This window comes from Gobius niger (genome assembly GCF_951799975.1).
Source record: "Gobius niger genome assembly, chromosome: 14".
Classification (NCBI taxonomy): domain Eukaryota; kingdom Metazoa; phylum Chordata; class Actinopteri; order Gobiiformes; family Gobiidae; genus Gobius; species Gobius niger.
Window position 1 is genome coordinate 21,462,480 of NC_136865.1, and position 15,484 is coordinate 21,477,963.

Consider the following 15,484-nt stretch of genomic DNA (forward strand, 5'->3'; position numbering starts at 1 on the left):
GCTCTGGGGTCACTACACACCGTCTGCTAGGGTCATTAATGTGGTTCGGATGTAAAACCGCAATGATGTAACCCTTTTCCTTTTATCAAGGCTTCGACCACAGAAAATATTACTCTGACTTTAATAACAGGATTCATTTTTTAAACATCTTCAATTTATTTTTATCTATTTATTTTGGTATACGAGAGCACACATTATTTGCCTGATTAAAGTCGTGCAACAAATAATATGTAAAAAGCTAAACAAAAGTACCGTATTTTCCAGACAATAAGTCGCTCCGGAGTACATGTCGCACCCGCCTTGGAAACTACCTGGGCATGGAGGCGTAGCTGCACCGTTGACAAGCTTCTCCCGGCAGCATGTTGTTCAAGCGCCCATTTACAAACTCATTCCTCTAGCTCAGGGGTCACCAACGTGGTGCCCGCGGGCCCCCAGGGGCCCTTTGGGGCATGTCCAGTAGCCCTTGGGACTTTTTCTAAAGTGTAAAACACTTCATTTTCTTGAATCTAATTCTTAAAATTACAGTTATTTCTGTTCTTGTGACTCAGTATGAGTTTAAAATAAAGCTATTTTAATATAATATTGGGTCAATATCCTATAAGTGAACAGTGAACGTTTAAGTCTTTAGGATTTGTTTTTAACTGGTAGCCCTCGAACAACTTAATGCTCTTAAAGTCGCCCTCAGCTGAAAAAAGGTTGGTGACCCCTGCTCTAGCTTATAGCTCGCGATTAGCTTTTTTTGTTTTCTCCATTGCAGTAAGAGTAACCTCTGCTTTTCGTCCAGTCCCTCACAAGTTTCTCGCTCACTCCAAACTTTCTTTCTGCTACTCGATTACCGTTTTTTGAATCTTCAGTGGTGCAGGAGTAGGAGATACTTGTACAAAAGTCTGGAGCGCCCTCTACTGGCTGTCAGTGAGAAAATAACAAACATTGTGGGATTATATATTTTTATATATAAGTCGCACCTGAGTATAAGTCACACCCCAAGCCAAACTATGAAAAAAAGTGTGACTTATAGTCCGGAAAATACGGTAGTTCTGGATTGTTCATGTTTCTTTCTTACCGCTTTTCTGATCAAACAACCCAGCCTAGTTGACTACTGTGTAAACCTTTGCTAGAGTCGAAATCTCCTGGATGACTGAGAGCTTACATCATGTATAATACCTTTGTACCTTAAATGCTTGCAATACATTTTCTTAACACAGAGATCTCATGTCACTATTTGATACCTTTGTCCTGCGTGCATATGATCCTGCGCTCAAGACTTAAGGACTTAATAATTCCATCCATCCATTTTCCTCCTCTTGTCCAATGCCCTGTCGTGGAGGCAGCCATTCAAGCTTTCCAAATCCTGTTGCACCAGCCCCTATGTTCCCTCCTGCAGGTAGTGGGTCCACGGAAGGACGGCCTCACGATTCAAAACTAGGGACGTTGGTCTCTCATTAGGAAAAGTAATAATTCTATTGAGTAAAACCATTTTACTTCATTACGCCCCCAAAAGCGTCGTTTTTATGCCGAGCAACTCCCAAGTTCAACGCCCAATCTGAAAATGCAAAGTAAATACAAAATAGCCAAATCTTTCATCGTCAGTTTCTCTTCTGTTGATTACACCATTATTGATGTTATTCCCACTGCCGCGTAATCTTAATGAATATTTTGTATTTGTTTCATACAATAAATCTTGTTCTCTCCTCTCTCTTTCAGTCTGGCATGGCGTTAACATACGACCCGTCCGCAATGCAGAACGGGTAAGTTTGGGCTTCCCATCTGTCTTTGGCACCCGCTAATGCACTCACCCCTCGGCTATAAGAGCCCGGTCAATACAAGTGTCATACATAAAGATTAATGGAGTGTCCGCACTTTGTTACGCTTTGATTAAGAGATCTATACGGACTGCTTTTGTGGGGGGCGTCCTTAATGGCACGCTGGAAATAAATGGACTAGAAGCAGGTTTTATTTGTGCCAGTTGTATAGAGAACGGAAGGAGTAGCTCACAGACAGCCCCAACCAAAAGGCCCAGCCACCATTAAGCAGCATTAGTGCATAGTTATATATGCAGGTGTATCTGTGTAGGTCTGCATTCGATAAACACGTGGGGACGGAAAGGGATGTCCTCTACAGGGACTGAATGATACATGCAGTAAAATACAAAATGTGTTTTATTGTTTGTTCAAAATCCATTCAACGGGTGTGTAAGATGAACCTGCTGTTATGAGGTTGTGGGTTTGATTCCTGGACACTCCTTGTGCGTGTAGTCTTCCTGGCAGTCTTGTGGTTGGCCAAAGATTGCCCCGCATGACTGATTTGATTTTTTTATTTTATTTTAGCAGTGACTGTTAAGCATTGAAGTAAACTAGAAAGTCAGTGTTCAATTGGGAAGCTCTCTTCAGCTTTTAAAGGGCCCTCAAACACACCATATAAACGAAGGCTGTCAAAGTTAAAGCTTAAACTCAACAAAAGAATGAGTGCAATAATCATGAATTAATCACACACACACACTTTACCTCAAAGACTTGTATTAACTACAGATTGTAGGCCAGTGGTCTCCAACCTTTTTACATGATGAGGTCCTTTTATGTAACAAAAGCATCAGAGAGCTACATCAAAGAGGCTCGTCTAAATATGCTATTTCAACAAAAATGACTTTACTTTTGTCCTTTAACTCTACTTTATGTACCTGAAAGTTTGCAGATTCTGTTCAAAATGTTCAGCGCCCAAAGCAAATGTATCTATAATGGTACATATTAATGAAATGTGAGCAAATGCTTTCAATTTCAGTGATTTGTGTGGGTCAAGTAATGATAATGAATAAAATTATTTGGGAATAATTAACCAAGATCAATCAGGATTAACTGAATTTCAGTGTGATTCTGAAAATAAATCGATTGACCGCACTAAAATAAACGCATTTTAAATTCCCTATTTCTATTTCTATTCTGTATGTCAAAGATATGATTGATTGAATGTAGAGGGTTTGGGTGAGAGCATCTACGAAAATTCCACTGCATGTGCCTCTGTTAATTGTAAAGATTAACTGCTGAAAGGAATTGCAACTAAAATCCTTCACAATGCAAGATATGATTTGACCTAGACCTCTCTATATTTCTTACTTGAACAAATCCATACCAGACTAATTACGCTAATAAGTAGCCTTTGTTGTTTGCAGATACTATTGCCTTTCTTTCTGGCATTTCTTCTAAATATAAAACGGGCTGATATGACTCGTTTGATAAAGGTTGCAGACCTCTGAGCTCAAGTCTGCCTCACATTTGCCTTTACACCTACGGTAATTCAATATAGCAGCATACACAGCCGCATAGTGCATTCAAAACCACGGTACTATATCTTCTAGCGGCTGATTCTTAAGCTCCTCACACCTCCTTACATCTACAACTCGACGTAAAGAAATGCTAGTCCCATTTTACACCCTGACAGCTCAATTTGATGTGATAAAGCTCGAGTCTTCAATAGAGAGCGCTATAACGTACGATATGAAAGTTTTATACGTTGTGAAAAATGCAATATGTGGCAATATATATTCTCTGAGCGAGCCATAGGATGGATTTGAAATACTATATTTAGGTGTGTGTGTGATATTTATGAACCCTGAACATTGTCCATATCAGTTTATACAGTAGATGCCAGAATGCGTTTGAAAACTGGTGTCAAGGGAGAGGATTTCTTTTGGGGCCATTTACAACAAATATTCACAATCTTCAATTTATTATCATCTGGGACTAAGACTCTGGGCAGAATTAATTGACTCCCTTTAAACTAAACAGTGTCTGGATAGAGCCGAGCAGGAAGAACGGGGCACTGTCAGCAACCTCTAAAGATAAGGCAATTAGAACAACCAATCTTATGCCAAAAGGTTCTGACTGGTCAATTCGATGCAGATGACTGGACTGGTGTTAGCAATCCAGAAAAAGAAAGGATTTGTCGGGGGGATAAGAATCCTAAAAACATACTTTAAGAGTTTATTAATTTATGTTTTTATAATATTGAAATGTATTGGGATAGCAGTAACTTGGGGAGAATAAAAGGGGAGTCCAGTAACCGGGGAGTAATTGGTTCTGCTTATATCTTTGTGTACAAGACACTTCACCCAACTTGGCTCTTCCTTTAAAGCAGTACTAAGTAACATGTTTACCTTAATAAATCCTTTCCGTAGTCCCTCTGGGGGTAATACAAGTGTTTATGGGATGATTGGGGGGTCTTTCATCTCCCCCTGGTGTCTCTGGCCAGAAAACCATGCAACTTGACTGCCACCGGGCCGGAGCAACCAATACACACTAATAGAATCACGAAGAAGAAGCTAACAGGCTAACGGGCAAAGCTAACTGTGGGCTAGTGTCACTTTAAACAGTATTTACAGTCAAGTTTGAGTGAGAAAAATTATTTCCATTGTATATTTGGATGTGCAATATCCCTTTCTCTCTTCGCCTTTCCTGTCAGCGTAGTATTTACTCTCCAATACAATTAATAAGTTAAAAAATCGTAACTTGCTACGACACCTGCAGTTGCGCTTATGGCCTCTAGGGGCAAGAGTTACTTAGTACTGCTTTAACTAGTGCCACTCAAAAAGGCTTTAAGCCAAGTGAACACTGTGCGATTTAACTGTCTTCGAGAAAACGATCAGTCGTCGTAGCAAAAGTCTTAGGTTGAATTAGAATTTTATTAGATTTGATCAGGGACAATGCACAAAGGACATTAATCCAAAAAAGAAGAGGTCTAATGTGCCAGGTTATAGAAAAAAATGCTCATTTTCACCCGCAGTCCCCGGACAGGTTGATGTCATACTTACAAAAGATCATAAAACTGATACAGTTTATATCTCAAAATCACAGGTTGCCGTACAACTAAAGACAAGCTGCGACAGACATCAGGCAGTGTCTGATATTTTTGATCGGTAGTCGCACAGTGAGCCTCTATCTCGCTGCAACTAGGATCTCTGTCAGGCGTTGCGTCAACATCGCACTACCGTAAGCAACAAAGGCCAGGTTTGAGCGTGTCCTACTCCGCATTTTACAGTACTTTCCCTCCACTTTTCCGCAGAAATACACACCGGTGGCCTCATTTAAACACACGCCGTCTGAAGCCTGAAACTGCTACAACCATTGTTTTTTGAACTTTCACACAGTGGAGACGAATGCAGGATACCCATGTCTTGCAATGTGACATCTAATAATCTTGTGAGACAAAAAAAAAACGGGACCTCTTGCTGTGACGTGAGAAATCTAGCCACTCAGCCACAGCGTGCAAACTATTAACAGTCTTATTTTATGGTTTAGGAAACATATTATTTCAAACAACTCCATGCTCACTATTTGTTTTCTTTTTTCCTTTCTTGCTGCAGGTTCTACTCTTCGCCTTACAGCATCGCCACCAACCGCATGATCGCACAGACCTCCATCACGCCCTTCATCGCTGCTTCCCCCGTCTCCACATATCAGGTGAACAAACACACACAATGATATCTGTGCAATATCAACATACCAGGCAGGCCGTAACAAGACATTATCAGCCTGTTTATTCCTATACTGTAATGTGAACAGAAGGCTATAAGGCACAATGGCTTTTCTTTCTTTCATCATTTCTCGCTCAGCTCCAGCTGCGTTCGATGACATCTGTATCGTGGGCGGTAAACACAATGCAAGGGGAAAATGGCTGACAGTGTAGATAAGACAGTCCTCCTATGCAGTTTCTGGACCTATTTCACAGCAGGCTCCATTTAAATTTTGATTGTGTGTTTCACACTTTTGATCCATAGGGGAATTTGAGCATTTACTTTTTTTTTTTTTGTTATAATGTTCGTGAAAAAATTGTGTGTGAGATAGATTTTTGTCACTGAAGAGAAGGCCATTATAAAATCCAAGCAGAGATTTATTTGATTAGACTATTTTTTTCAGATGTTTTGTGCCATGGGCCTTTACCAATTCCATAATAATGCCCCAAACTCCAGCATCTTCTGTAGCAACCTTACAAATGAAAATCCACACATCAAACTTCTTTGGTCTGTACAAGACTAAAGAGCATTGGAACAAAAAAAGGGGTTAACAATCATCCACAGGCCCTGCAGGGAAGAAGAATAAGATTAACATCTGAACCGAACTTGCCAATATACCGATCAACATGCTTAAAAGAGTGGACTAAAACTTTCAATTATTGACAATTATTGACAATCAAGAATATTCTTTTCAAAACTGTGTAAAATGAAATCTCTCTCTCTCCCAATCTCGACGAATAAAAAACTTTGAAACATTCATTTTAAAAAAGACGTTCCCACTCCCCACCCTGTGCTGATCATCAAAATAATAGTACTGGCTACAATTTAGTGTAAACTTTATAAGGTCAAAAGTTACAGTTATAAGGTCAGAGTTACATTCATTTCCAGGATGAACATGTCTTAGTGGTTAAAGCCTTTGTCCACAGATGAAAGGTCAGCGTTTTTTAAATTCTGACTCTGATTGGCTATTGACCTGACTGACAGAATAAATCCACACAGGCCTTTTGGATATAAGCCACAGTAAAATGGTATAATGTCAGTATCATGTTATATTATTCATCATGGTAAAAACACCACCAGCCTTTCACACTGTCCCCCCGTGCATCTACCATTAGCTGTGTTTAGTATGCAAGGGCGTGCGTTCGTAACCAGCTGGAGGAATAAGATGAAGAATGGACTTGGAGGCAGATGGAGAGAGGACCAGGGAGCGCCGGGCGTGGGGGCAGTGTCGAGGAGCGGTGACTCAGGTGGGGGAGGCTGGAGCGGAGGGCGAGCGGCGGTGGCGGCTTGTTTGGTGAAGGTTGCGATGCCCGTGTTTCGAGGCTCGCTTGATTAAAACTGCGGATCGCACCGCTTTTCCACGGGAGAGAGGGGGCGAAGATGGAGAAGGAAGAAGGGAAGGAAGGAGAGCGGGAAGGGAAGAAAGTGGGCCATGCCGGGCGCATCTCTAATCCACCCTCGGAAGGCTTCCCAAATTGATTTATCAAAAACAATGGTCGGGCTTTTGAGGAATATTAATCCTCACAGTTTCAATATGGGCCCAGTGCTTCTGTTATATTGCCCTTCAGCCTCAAGGTGAGTCCTCGTCTCTCTCCAGTGCAGAGACGACCCGCGCACAGAGGAGGGTGAATGGAAGAGCACACAGCCATACATGAGGACCGCACAAAAGAAAATCACTTCCTTTTATCATGGAAACTATTGCCTTCATAATGAAAACCTCAAAAAAAAAGAAAAGAAAATGGTACCCTGGACGATCCTGCTTTTTCTTTTGTTTGCAAAATCTAAGAGGCCATTTTGACGTTATAGATTTATCAAATGTGCAAATGACCCGTGCCAGCAGCAGTGTTAGGTTTTCGGCTCTGGAGAAAAGAGTAATGAGTTGCATTGAATAGAAAGGATTTCACCGTAGGAGTAGTCTGGTCGCAAGTACTTCTACTTTCAGTTGAAAAGACAATACTCTTTTTATTAATGTGTTGACGTACCAATATCTGCTAATATGTAAACAAAGATGTCCCTCACAGCACTTTGTTCTCAAGATTATCTTCAATGAAGGTTCTTGAGTCATCTTCTGGACTCTGTAGTTGAAGTGTCGACATTTCGCCTCACATCCAAAAGGCTTCGTCAGCAACACACAGTTCAGCCCGTAGACCAGATATAAACCACAGGGAGGAGTTCAGCTTGACTTAGTCCCTCCCTTTCATTAAGAGCTATTCTCCCCTGAAGATAAACATCTTTGTAATTTAAGTCTTTGTAATTCCATGTCCTAACAACCTAACTCACACCTAAGTTTCAGTCTGAATGACCCTAATCTCAGCTGATCACTGCTAATTGCCTGCCTATTGATCTGTCCTGGGCCGAGTTTCAGCCTCATTAACATGACAGAGCCCTCGAGATATGGGCCGTAAGAGATTTCTGAACACTGGAGAAAGATGAAATCGAAGTCCTCCATTCCTGTTTGTGGAGGGGTTCTCCTTCTTTACAAAAATTGCTTCTTTGACTCCTTTATTCTTTAGCTAGAATGTTGACCTCTTTATCCTCAAAGGAGTGCTTGGTGGCTTTGAGGTGGAGGTGAACAGCAGACTGAGGGCCACTTGTGCTTTCCCTGCAGTGTTGTTGAAGCCTCGAAGCCTTTTGGATGAGAGGTGAAACGTACGACACTTCAACTACAGAGTACAGAAGATAACTCAAGAACCTGTACGACTGAGAGCCTACACAGACCTCTCAAGATTATATTTGTTTTCAGACTGGCTTCTTTAACCAAATCTAGATCGAAAGGAAAGGAATCTTCGTGGTCTTTTGGAACATCTGATCATCAGCACAGTATTAGGGAAACGTGTGCGTGTACTTTGCATTGACGATTTACTCTTGCATTCGTGCATTTTTGGCTTCTCTACCCATCTCTGCCTGAGCTTGATTTCTTTGGAAAAACAACTGCCTCAATGATCCACAGAACAGGAACCGGCGCAGACCGGATCACGGCGCTCCCTCACTGCTGCTGCGCTGGATATTATGGCCTGGTTTGGGGTTGGCGAGCTAACCAAGCTAACTGCCTGTCTGCTTGGCTTCACGTGTGACGGGGGCGTGCGGCGGTCCAACTGGCTGACCGTGCACTAGGCCCGGTCCAAACCAAGACTTGCCCCCGGGGCGAATTGGCTGTCGGGATGTTTTTTTTTTTCCGTTTTTTTTTAAATGGTAGCACAAGCTGTGAACGGGTCAGCCAGAGGTAGGGGGGCTCGCCTGGTCAGGACTCACATGCACCCAATTCTCAATAATAAAAGACAGTTTTAACTAGGCGTCTGTTGTGGTTGTGTCTGCATTCCAGGATGGACGTGTTGTTCATCAGCTGTTTGTCGGCTTTTGAAGTTGTGGATTTGACCTGGCTTCATGTGTTCCTGTGTTTTAAAGTACAATTAACTTCTTACCCCAACCTTAAGTAAGCACATTTTCTCCAGTTTGGCATTAGTCAAATCTGAAAACAAAACAAGGATGAAAACACAGCATAAAAGTGACCAAAAAAGCAACAAAAGAGCGACAAAGAACCACAAAAACATGCTGGAAAAACAGCAATACCACTATAAAAAAGGGACAAAAACATGACTTAAGAGTGCCAAAAATGGGATGAAAACATTAGAAAAAGCAATCAAAATAGCAACAAAATTGACAAAAACACAACAGCAAAAAAAACCATAAGCACAAGTCAGAAAAACTTGGAAAACCAGAGAAAAATTTGAAGAAACTGCGGTGACAAGTCAAAGTCGATCAGTTTTTTGGTCTTTCTTAGCTTTCAAATGAGGCGTTACTCTGGTCTATAAGCTGTAAGCAGTCGAGAAGCTTTTAGATTTGGGTAAAGCTGAACTGGAGAAAATGGTGGTTAATCAGTTAATCTATTGTAGCTTTGGTGTAGTAAAAGTATAGGGAGAGAGTTGGAAAAGTGAAGAGTTGCCAACATGAAATACAGTCATGGTTGTACTGCATTATATATTCGTTGTTCAGGTATATTGTCAGTCTCAGTGTCTTTGAGTTCGCGTCCTGGCTTCGACAGTTTGCTGAATGCCTCTCCCCACTTTTCTCTCCCTTTCTCACCGAACTGCCCTGTCCAATAAAGCCTGCAGGCCAAAAAAGTCATGCAGTCATATTGTTTTATTTGATTTACTCTCCAAAAAGGTTTCTGTAATTTACAAAACAAGAGTTGACAGGTAATCTATCCCTGAATCGGTTTTAAAGCGCGAGTATCTCACGAACAAAGGAGGAAGTTCAGTTCCAACTTGTTTATAGCTCTCACAAACACATCTCAGTCGGTCTCAGAAAGTAACATTATGCCTGTTTCTGGTTCGTGCGCTGCTTTGGCAGACCGCAAATACCACCATGTAATGAATTGTGTGAAGTTAGACTCTCTTTTTTGGGGTTTTGTTTTGTTCACTCCATACCAATAAATTATGTGGGGTTTTTTTGTGGTCTCATCGTTTCGAATATTAAGGCTATTTGAGGTTAACGTGAAGTTTGACTGGACATTTCTAACACCAAACACTGTTAAAATTTCTTGCATTCCCTGGCAATGGAAATACCTCAAGATATCAATTCAGTTCCTGCTTTTTATGAGAATCGCTCGTCATTCCAGTACATCTCTCTCTCTACTCGTGAATCACATGTTGGTCACGCTGCATGCGGCTGCTCGGTAAAAAGCGGAGAATAAGCGATTAGGATAAGCTCGGTGTCTGTGTATCTGAGAAGAACAAATATTTCCGAGTGTAAACAAACGGCCCTGGCTCGGTGCTGTCGTTTAGGTGTGTGTCCAAACCGGGGCTTTGGCGCGGCTCACAGGATTGATTGCTCTTATAGTAGATTACTGTGTGTTTGTCTTCGTTAAATCTAATCATTTTAGGAGGATCAGTGGGCAGCCTGCGTTTTTCTGCTACAAGCTGTCGACCGCACCGTCCAGAGAATACGAGCTGCTTCGTGTTTAGGTCTTCATCTTCCTCAGATACATTTGTCAACGTGCTGAAATCTAATAAAGGAAAAATATACTGTGGAGGCATCCATGTCCTGCCAGCGGCTCATTGATGTCGCACTGCTTTAGTGGGGCAGCATTTACCTTAAAAAGATGCATCTATTCTAGGGGTGGGAACCTCTGGCTACCTCACAATTTGATACGATATGCGATACATGGCTCATGATAATGATAACCTTACTGATACGATAATCAATACGATAAATCATGATTTTGGGGGGATTTTTTACCTTTTTTTTTACATACTGCATATTATTCATTATTTACATTTTTTTCATGTGCTTTGTATCCCATTTTCTTTAATAAGTGAATAAATGGGCCCTGACATACCGAAAATGGGTCTATTGATCTGTCAGTGGCTTAGCTTACATTTAAATAAACAAGAAACCACAGTCCGATATCAAAAGGAATAAATCAAGCCCAAATTAATATTATTTATAATTATGAAAATGAATCATTAAAAGCATTTGTGTGACAGTGTTTTGGCTTAAAATTGTAGTGCTGCCCTCTACTGTTCTGACTGAATCCTTAATCATTAGTGGCCTCTATTGACTAGAAGCACTGCTACCTCATTTATATGCATGAGGTTGGTCATTAACATGCATAACATCAATAAATGTATCTATATCAGAATAAAACGTATCGGTATCGTACCATCCCGCAAAATGTCGCGATATATCGCAAAATCTATGTATTGTCACACCTCTATTCTATATGAAATGATTGTTACTGCAAATTGTATCGCTTTCTTACTCCTGTCCTACAATACTCTACAACTACTACTACTATGGCTGCTGCTTTGACTACTACTCCTGTTGTTCCCCAGCCCAGACGATTAATCACAGTGATTAATATAAAGCCCTGCCTTGCACTTGACCCTTACAAGCTGCTGTTTGTCGTCTAAAATAACTAAATGTGATCAATAAATGAACATGTCAAACTTTAGCCATTTGTTATCCGCATAAATCAAACGTCTTCAGTTGGTTTTCTTGTAGCCAAACCCGTCCGAGTGCAGAAACTCCCTTGTGACTGCCCCGGACTCCTCGTCTGTTAATTTCTCCCGACTTTATGCAATATCTCTAAAACTCAAAGCAATCACAAAGTCTAAGTTTCACCACCTTTCAGCCTCTTGCACCAGCCTGGGCATGGCTTTAATGCTATTATTCTAATGGAGGAGAAACCTAATTTAAAGGCTCCATGCACAAGTCACGCTCTGGGCAATAACAGCGGCGGAGAGAAAACCAGCGGCCTGTAGTCTGCGAGATGATCTGAGTAATTCTGTGGAATGTCTCTAACAAGTTCTGATTTGGGATCAGAATCCGTTTGTGCCAAAAGTTGCATGTTTAAAAAATTCAATCTCTTGGGATTTGAGGGCAGTGACTCAAATTTTAAACACAACAATGATCAGAATACTGTTGTTTTTTATTTGATAAGTCTTCCAGCCAAGATTGTGCTGGAAGAGTAAATCGCCTTCATTTGTTTTTTGTTTTGTTTTAATCTTAGGTTTATTTAAAAGGTCTATCTTGTCTGTGTTCATGAATTGTCTTAGTAAAAGCTATATTTGTCTCTGTTTTGATAAGAATGGCATACATATATTTTTTGTCGTATTTCCCAGCCTTGAGGTATTAAAGCAAGTTCAAAGGTCCTTATTTTAGTTTGTATTTGTTTCTGCAGGTCCAGAGCACGTCATGGATGCCTCATCAACAATATGTTATGCAACCGACAGTGAGTACTATTAACCTTTTTCCATATTGTCATTTTTCTTTTAATGGAGATTGGGAGTGGTCTGAATTTCCACTTTGCGTGAAATGTGAAATATTATATAAAATGAAGTCGTTCTGACGGTGTATTTACCAGGGCTGGGTATCAATGCGGATTTCCCAAATCGATCTGATTCGATTTGATGGATTTTCCACATTCTCAGAAGAACTAATGCTGCAAATGCAGATACATTAATCCTATACTTTTTATTAACATGACCAAAAGAAAAATGTAAGAAGTCACATGGAATCATGATGGGAAAAAGACATGTAAACTGCTTAACCCCCGCCTTAACCGTGCCCATTTATCTCCTGTTCAGTTTTACCCAAATCTAAAAGCTTCTCAACTGGAGCTTACAGTCTATAGGCCAGAGTAAAGCCTAATTTTCCTCGTGTTGTCATCACATTTACATCATATTTTTGGTGCTTTTTTTTCATCACTTTTTTGTCACGTTTTTGTTGCTTTTTCAGCCTCGTTTTTGTCGCTGTTTCAAGAAGCTTTTGGATTGGGGTAAATCCGAACTGGAGGAAATGTGCTTGTTCAAGTGGGGGTTAAGAGGTTAAAAGGATCGATATCAGGCTATTCAAAACAAAACCGATTAACCTCTTAACCCCCGCCTTAACCAAGCACAATTTCTTTCTAAAAGCTACATGGAAAAAGCGTCAAAATAGCGATAACAACGAGGTTGAAAAAGAAACAAAAAAGAAACAAAAACATGCCTGAAAAACGACTATAATGCAACAAAAAAGTGGCAAACACCTGACGAAAACATGACAAAAAAGCAACGAGAAAAAACTGTGATTAAGAGATGAAAACATGACCACAACGCTTAAAAAATGTGACAAAGACGCGGCAACAGCGTGAAAAAAAAGTCACGATCAGTTTTGTAGGCCTTAGCTTTCAAATGAGGCGTTACACTTTTGCTCTCCAGTCGAGAAGCTTTTAGATTTGGGTAGAGCCAAACTGTAGAAAATGTGCTGGTTTAATGTGGGGGGTAAGAGTTTAATCGATAAATTAAACCCAGTCCTAGTATTTATTTACCTGTCAGTGTCAGATAATAGTTCTGTTTCATGGCATTTCTCTGCTTTTGTTTATTGTTTTGGCTCATGTTACTTTAAGGAACTATAAGTGGTGTACTTTGTCTCACCCATTCCATTTATAACACGTGATCCTGAGCTAAGTAGCTGTGGGAAAATCTGTGAAACGGAGTTGTAGACCACTTTTGGTTCAATGAATTGGAGCAGGCTGGATGTGGGGGCTTGCTGATTGATCAGTGCTTCCTGCATGTGGGTTGTGTGATTCTTAAGCATCTCAAAAAAAACACTGAGATTTCAGGATTACTCAAACAGGTGGTAATGAAATAAAACACCGCTCGGTTATGTTTTGTTGTCGGAACATTCTAACACTGACGGTTACTCAAAAGTCACAACGCAGAAGCCATTAACTCACAACGCATTTCCGAACGGCGTCGTGTCAAAAGATAGATCGCATTTTGTCAAAGGCAGAGCCAAGTTTGAAATTTCTCACGCATATAGTGTTGCCGTAATTGTCGGGGATGAAAACAGTTTACAACATCGGCATTTTGGAGCGGCCCGCGCTGTCAAGAAAATGTCTGGAAAACCCTTTAGAGAACATTATTTTGGAGCTGCGGGTCAGAGTTTAAACCAACTAAATGACATCCACCCATTATTTTAACCTCGTAAGTGCTTCTGATGGCTAAATGATTGCGCTCCATTGTCTTGCTTTTTCTATCAATCTGTAAAAATAACCCAATGACATGAACATTCCCCATATGTTTCCATTTCATCAAGAAAACATAGGACTTCTTTTGGGGATGGGGAGGTGGGTTTATAGGTGCAGCCTGTGCCAAGACATGATTCATCGTCATTTGTCCGACCGCACTTAAACACACCGCCCAAATACCGTTGCCCCGAGATACCAGACCGGAGACAGTAGGGCAAAACTAAAATAATTGCGTTGAGTTGACAAGTTGGGGCAGAGAGAGCGACTGAGGTAGCCGCTGCATGGAATCGCGCTTATTCATAGCAGACAAGTAAAAGGGACATTCATTTTCTTCGCTGCCAAAATGTTGGGTTTTCTAGGTCATCGCATCTGTGAAAATACACCACACTGGTGCGGGCGCTTAATATTTTATTTCGCTCGTAAAGTTACTTCTCCTTTTTATTTTGGATGAGGCGCAGTAATTTTGTGAAACTGCCAATCAAAAAGTCCAGGCTTGAGACTTTTTTTTTTTTTTTCAAATTCATCTTCAAAATGAGAGCCACCTGCCTTTGTGCCAGAAATGTGAAAAAGTATTAGCATCAGAGGGGGGGTAGAATGGCCAAATAATTACTCACACAGGAATAAGGTCATTACAGAATAGTTTCACTCAAAAAGAAGCATATATTAGTGTTCCAAATCATTTTTCACGTAAGAGTAGGAAAGTATTTGATGAAAAATTGAGTCCAATCACTTAAAAACACCTGGATTCGTTTTATTTAAAGCTGACGTTTTGCCACGAACCAAGTGGAAGATTTCTTTTTAATTGCTAAGATGTTTTTAAAAATGTCCACCAATGTGAAATGTGTTCCACCTTGCAGTGCATCAGCTTATGAGCACTGCTGTCACCTACAGCAGCAAAACCTCAGCTTTGAATCAATTTAAAGGGACTATACTGAGTTTGTCTTTTCCTCCCCCTACATGTTCCAACAATGTCCTAATGTGTAGAATGAGCCCAGACCTGTTCACCACAACTGCCTCTAAAATCCTGCACTGTCACTCAAAAAAGTGTTACTTCGGGTCCGAATTGCAGTCATGCATGAGCTTAATATAGAAGGTGCAGTTACAAGTATGACCTGAGGTGGCAGTAGTGAGTATAAAATGGCGCACTTGCATCTAGCCCCTTTAATCCAGCTGCTTTAGACTTTTTGGTGAAATCACAACTTTAAAGGTGCATTTATGCAATAAAAACAAATTAGATATTTGTGCAGAATTGACCTTTTTGTGACCAAATGGCTGTATGAGTGGTTAGCATGGCACCTTTAATTTCGATCACTGGGTCTACAGCGGTCCAGGGTCAATTGTTTTGTAGGTTTTCTGGTGAGAGGGTCCGGCAACAGTGAAATCTGCCAGAAACCCTAAAGACAATTGATCCTGGAGCATCAGAAGTCACTGTGATGGAAAGCAAAGGCACCATGTTAACCACAGGG

At 40.7% G+C, this 15,484-nt stretch overlaps 1 protein-coding gene across 2 annotated transcripts in view; it reads left to right on the plus strand.

Annotated features, from left to right (window-relative positions):
- rbms3 (RNA binding motif, single stranded interacting protein) overlaps window positions 1-15,484 on the plus strand; it is a 269,538-nt gene that overhangs the window by 225,163 nt on the left and 28,891 nt on the right. For both annotated transcript variants that reach the window (XM_079570999.1, XM_079571000.1), the window contains exons 8-10: window positions 1,705-1,748; window positions 5,357-5,453; window positions 12,189-12,239. In XM_079570999.1, the coding sequence (XP_079427125.1) occupies window positions 1,705-1,748; window positions 5,357-5,453; window positions 12,189-12,239 (192 nt within the window). The remainder of the gene's footprint in view (window positions 1-1,704; window positions 1,749-5,356; window positions 5,454-12,188; window positions 12,240-15,484) is intronic.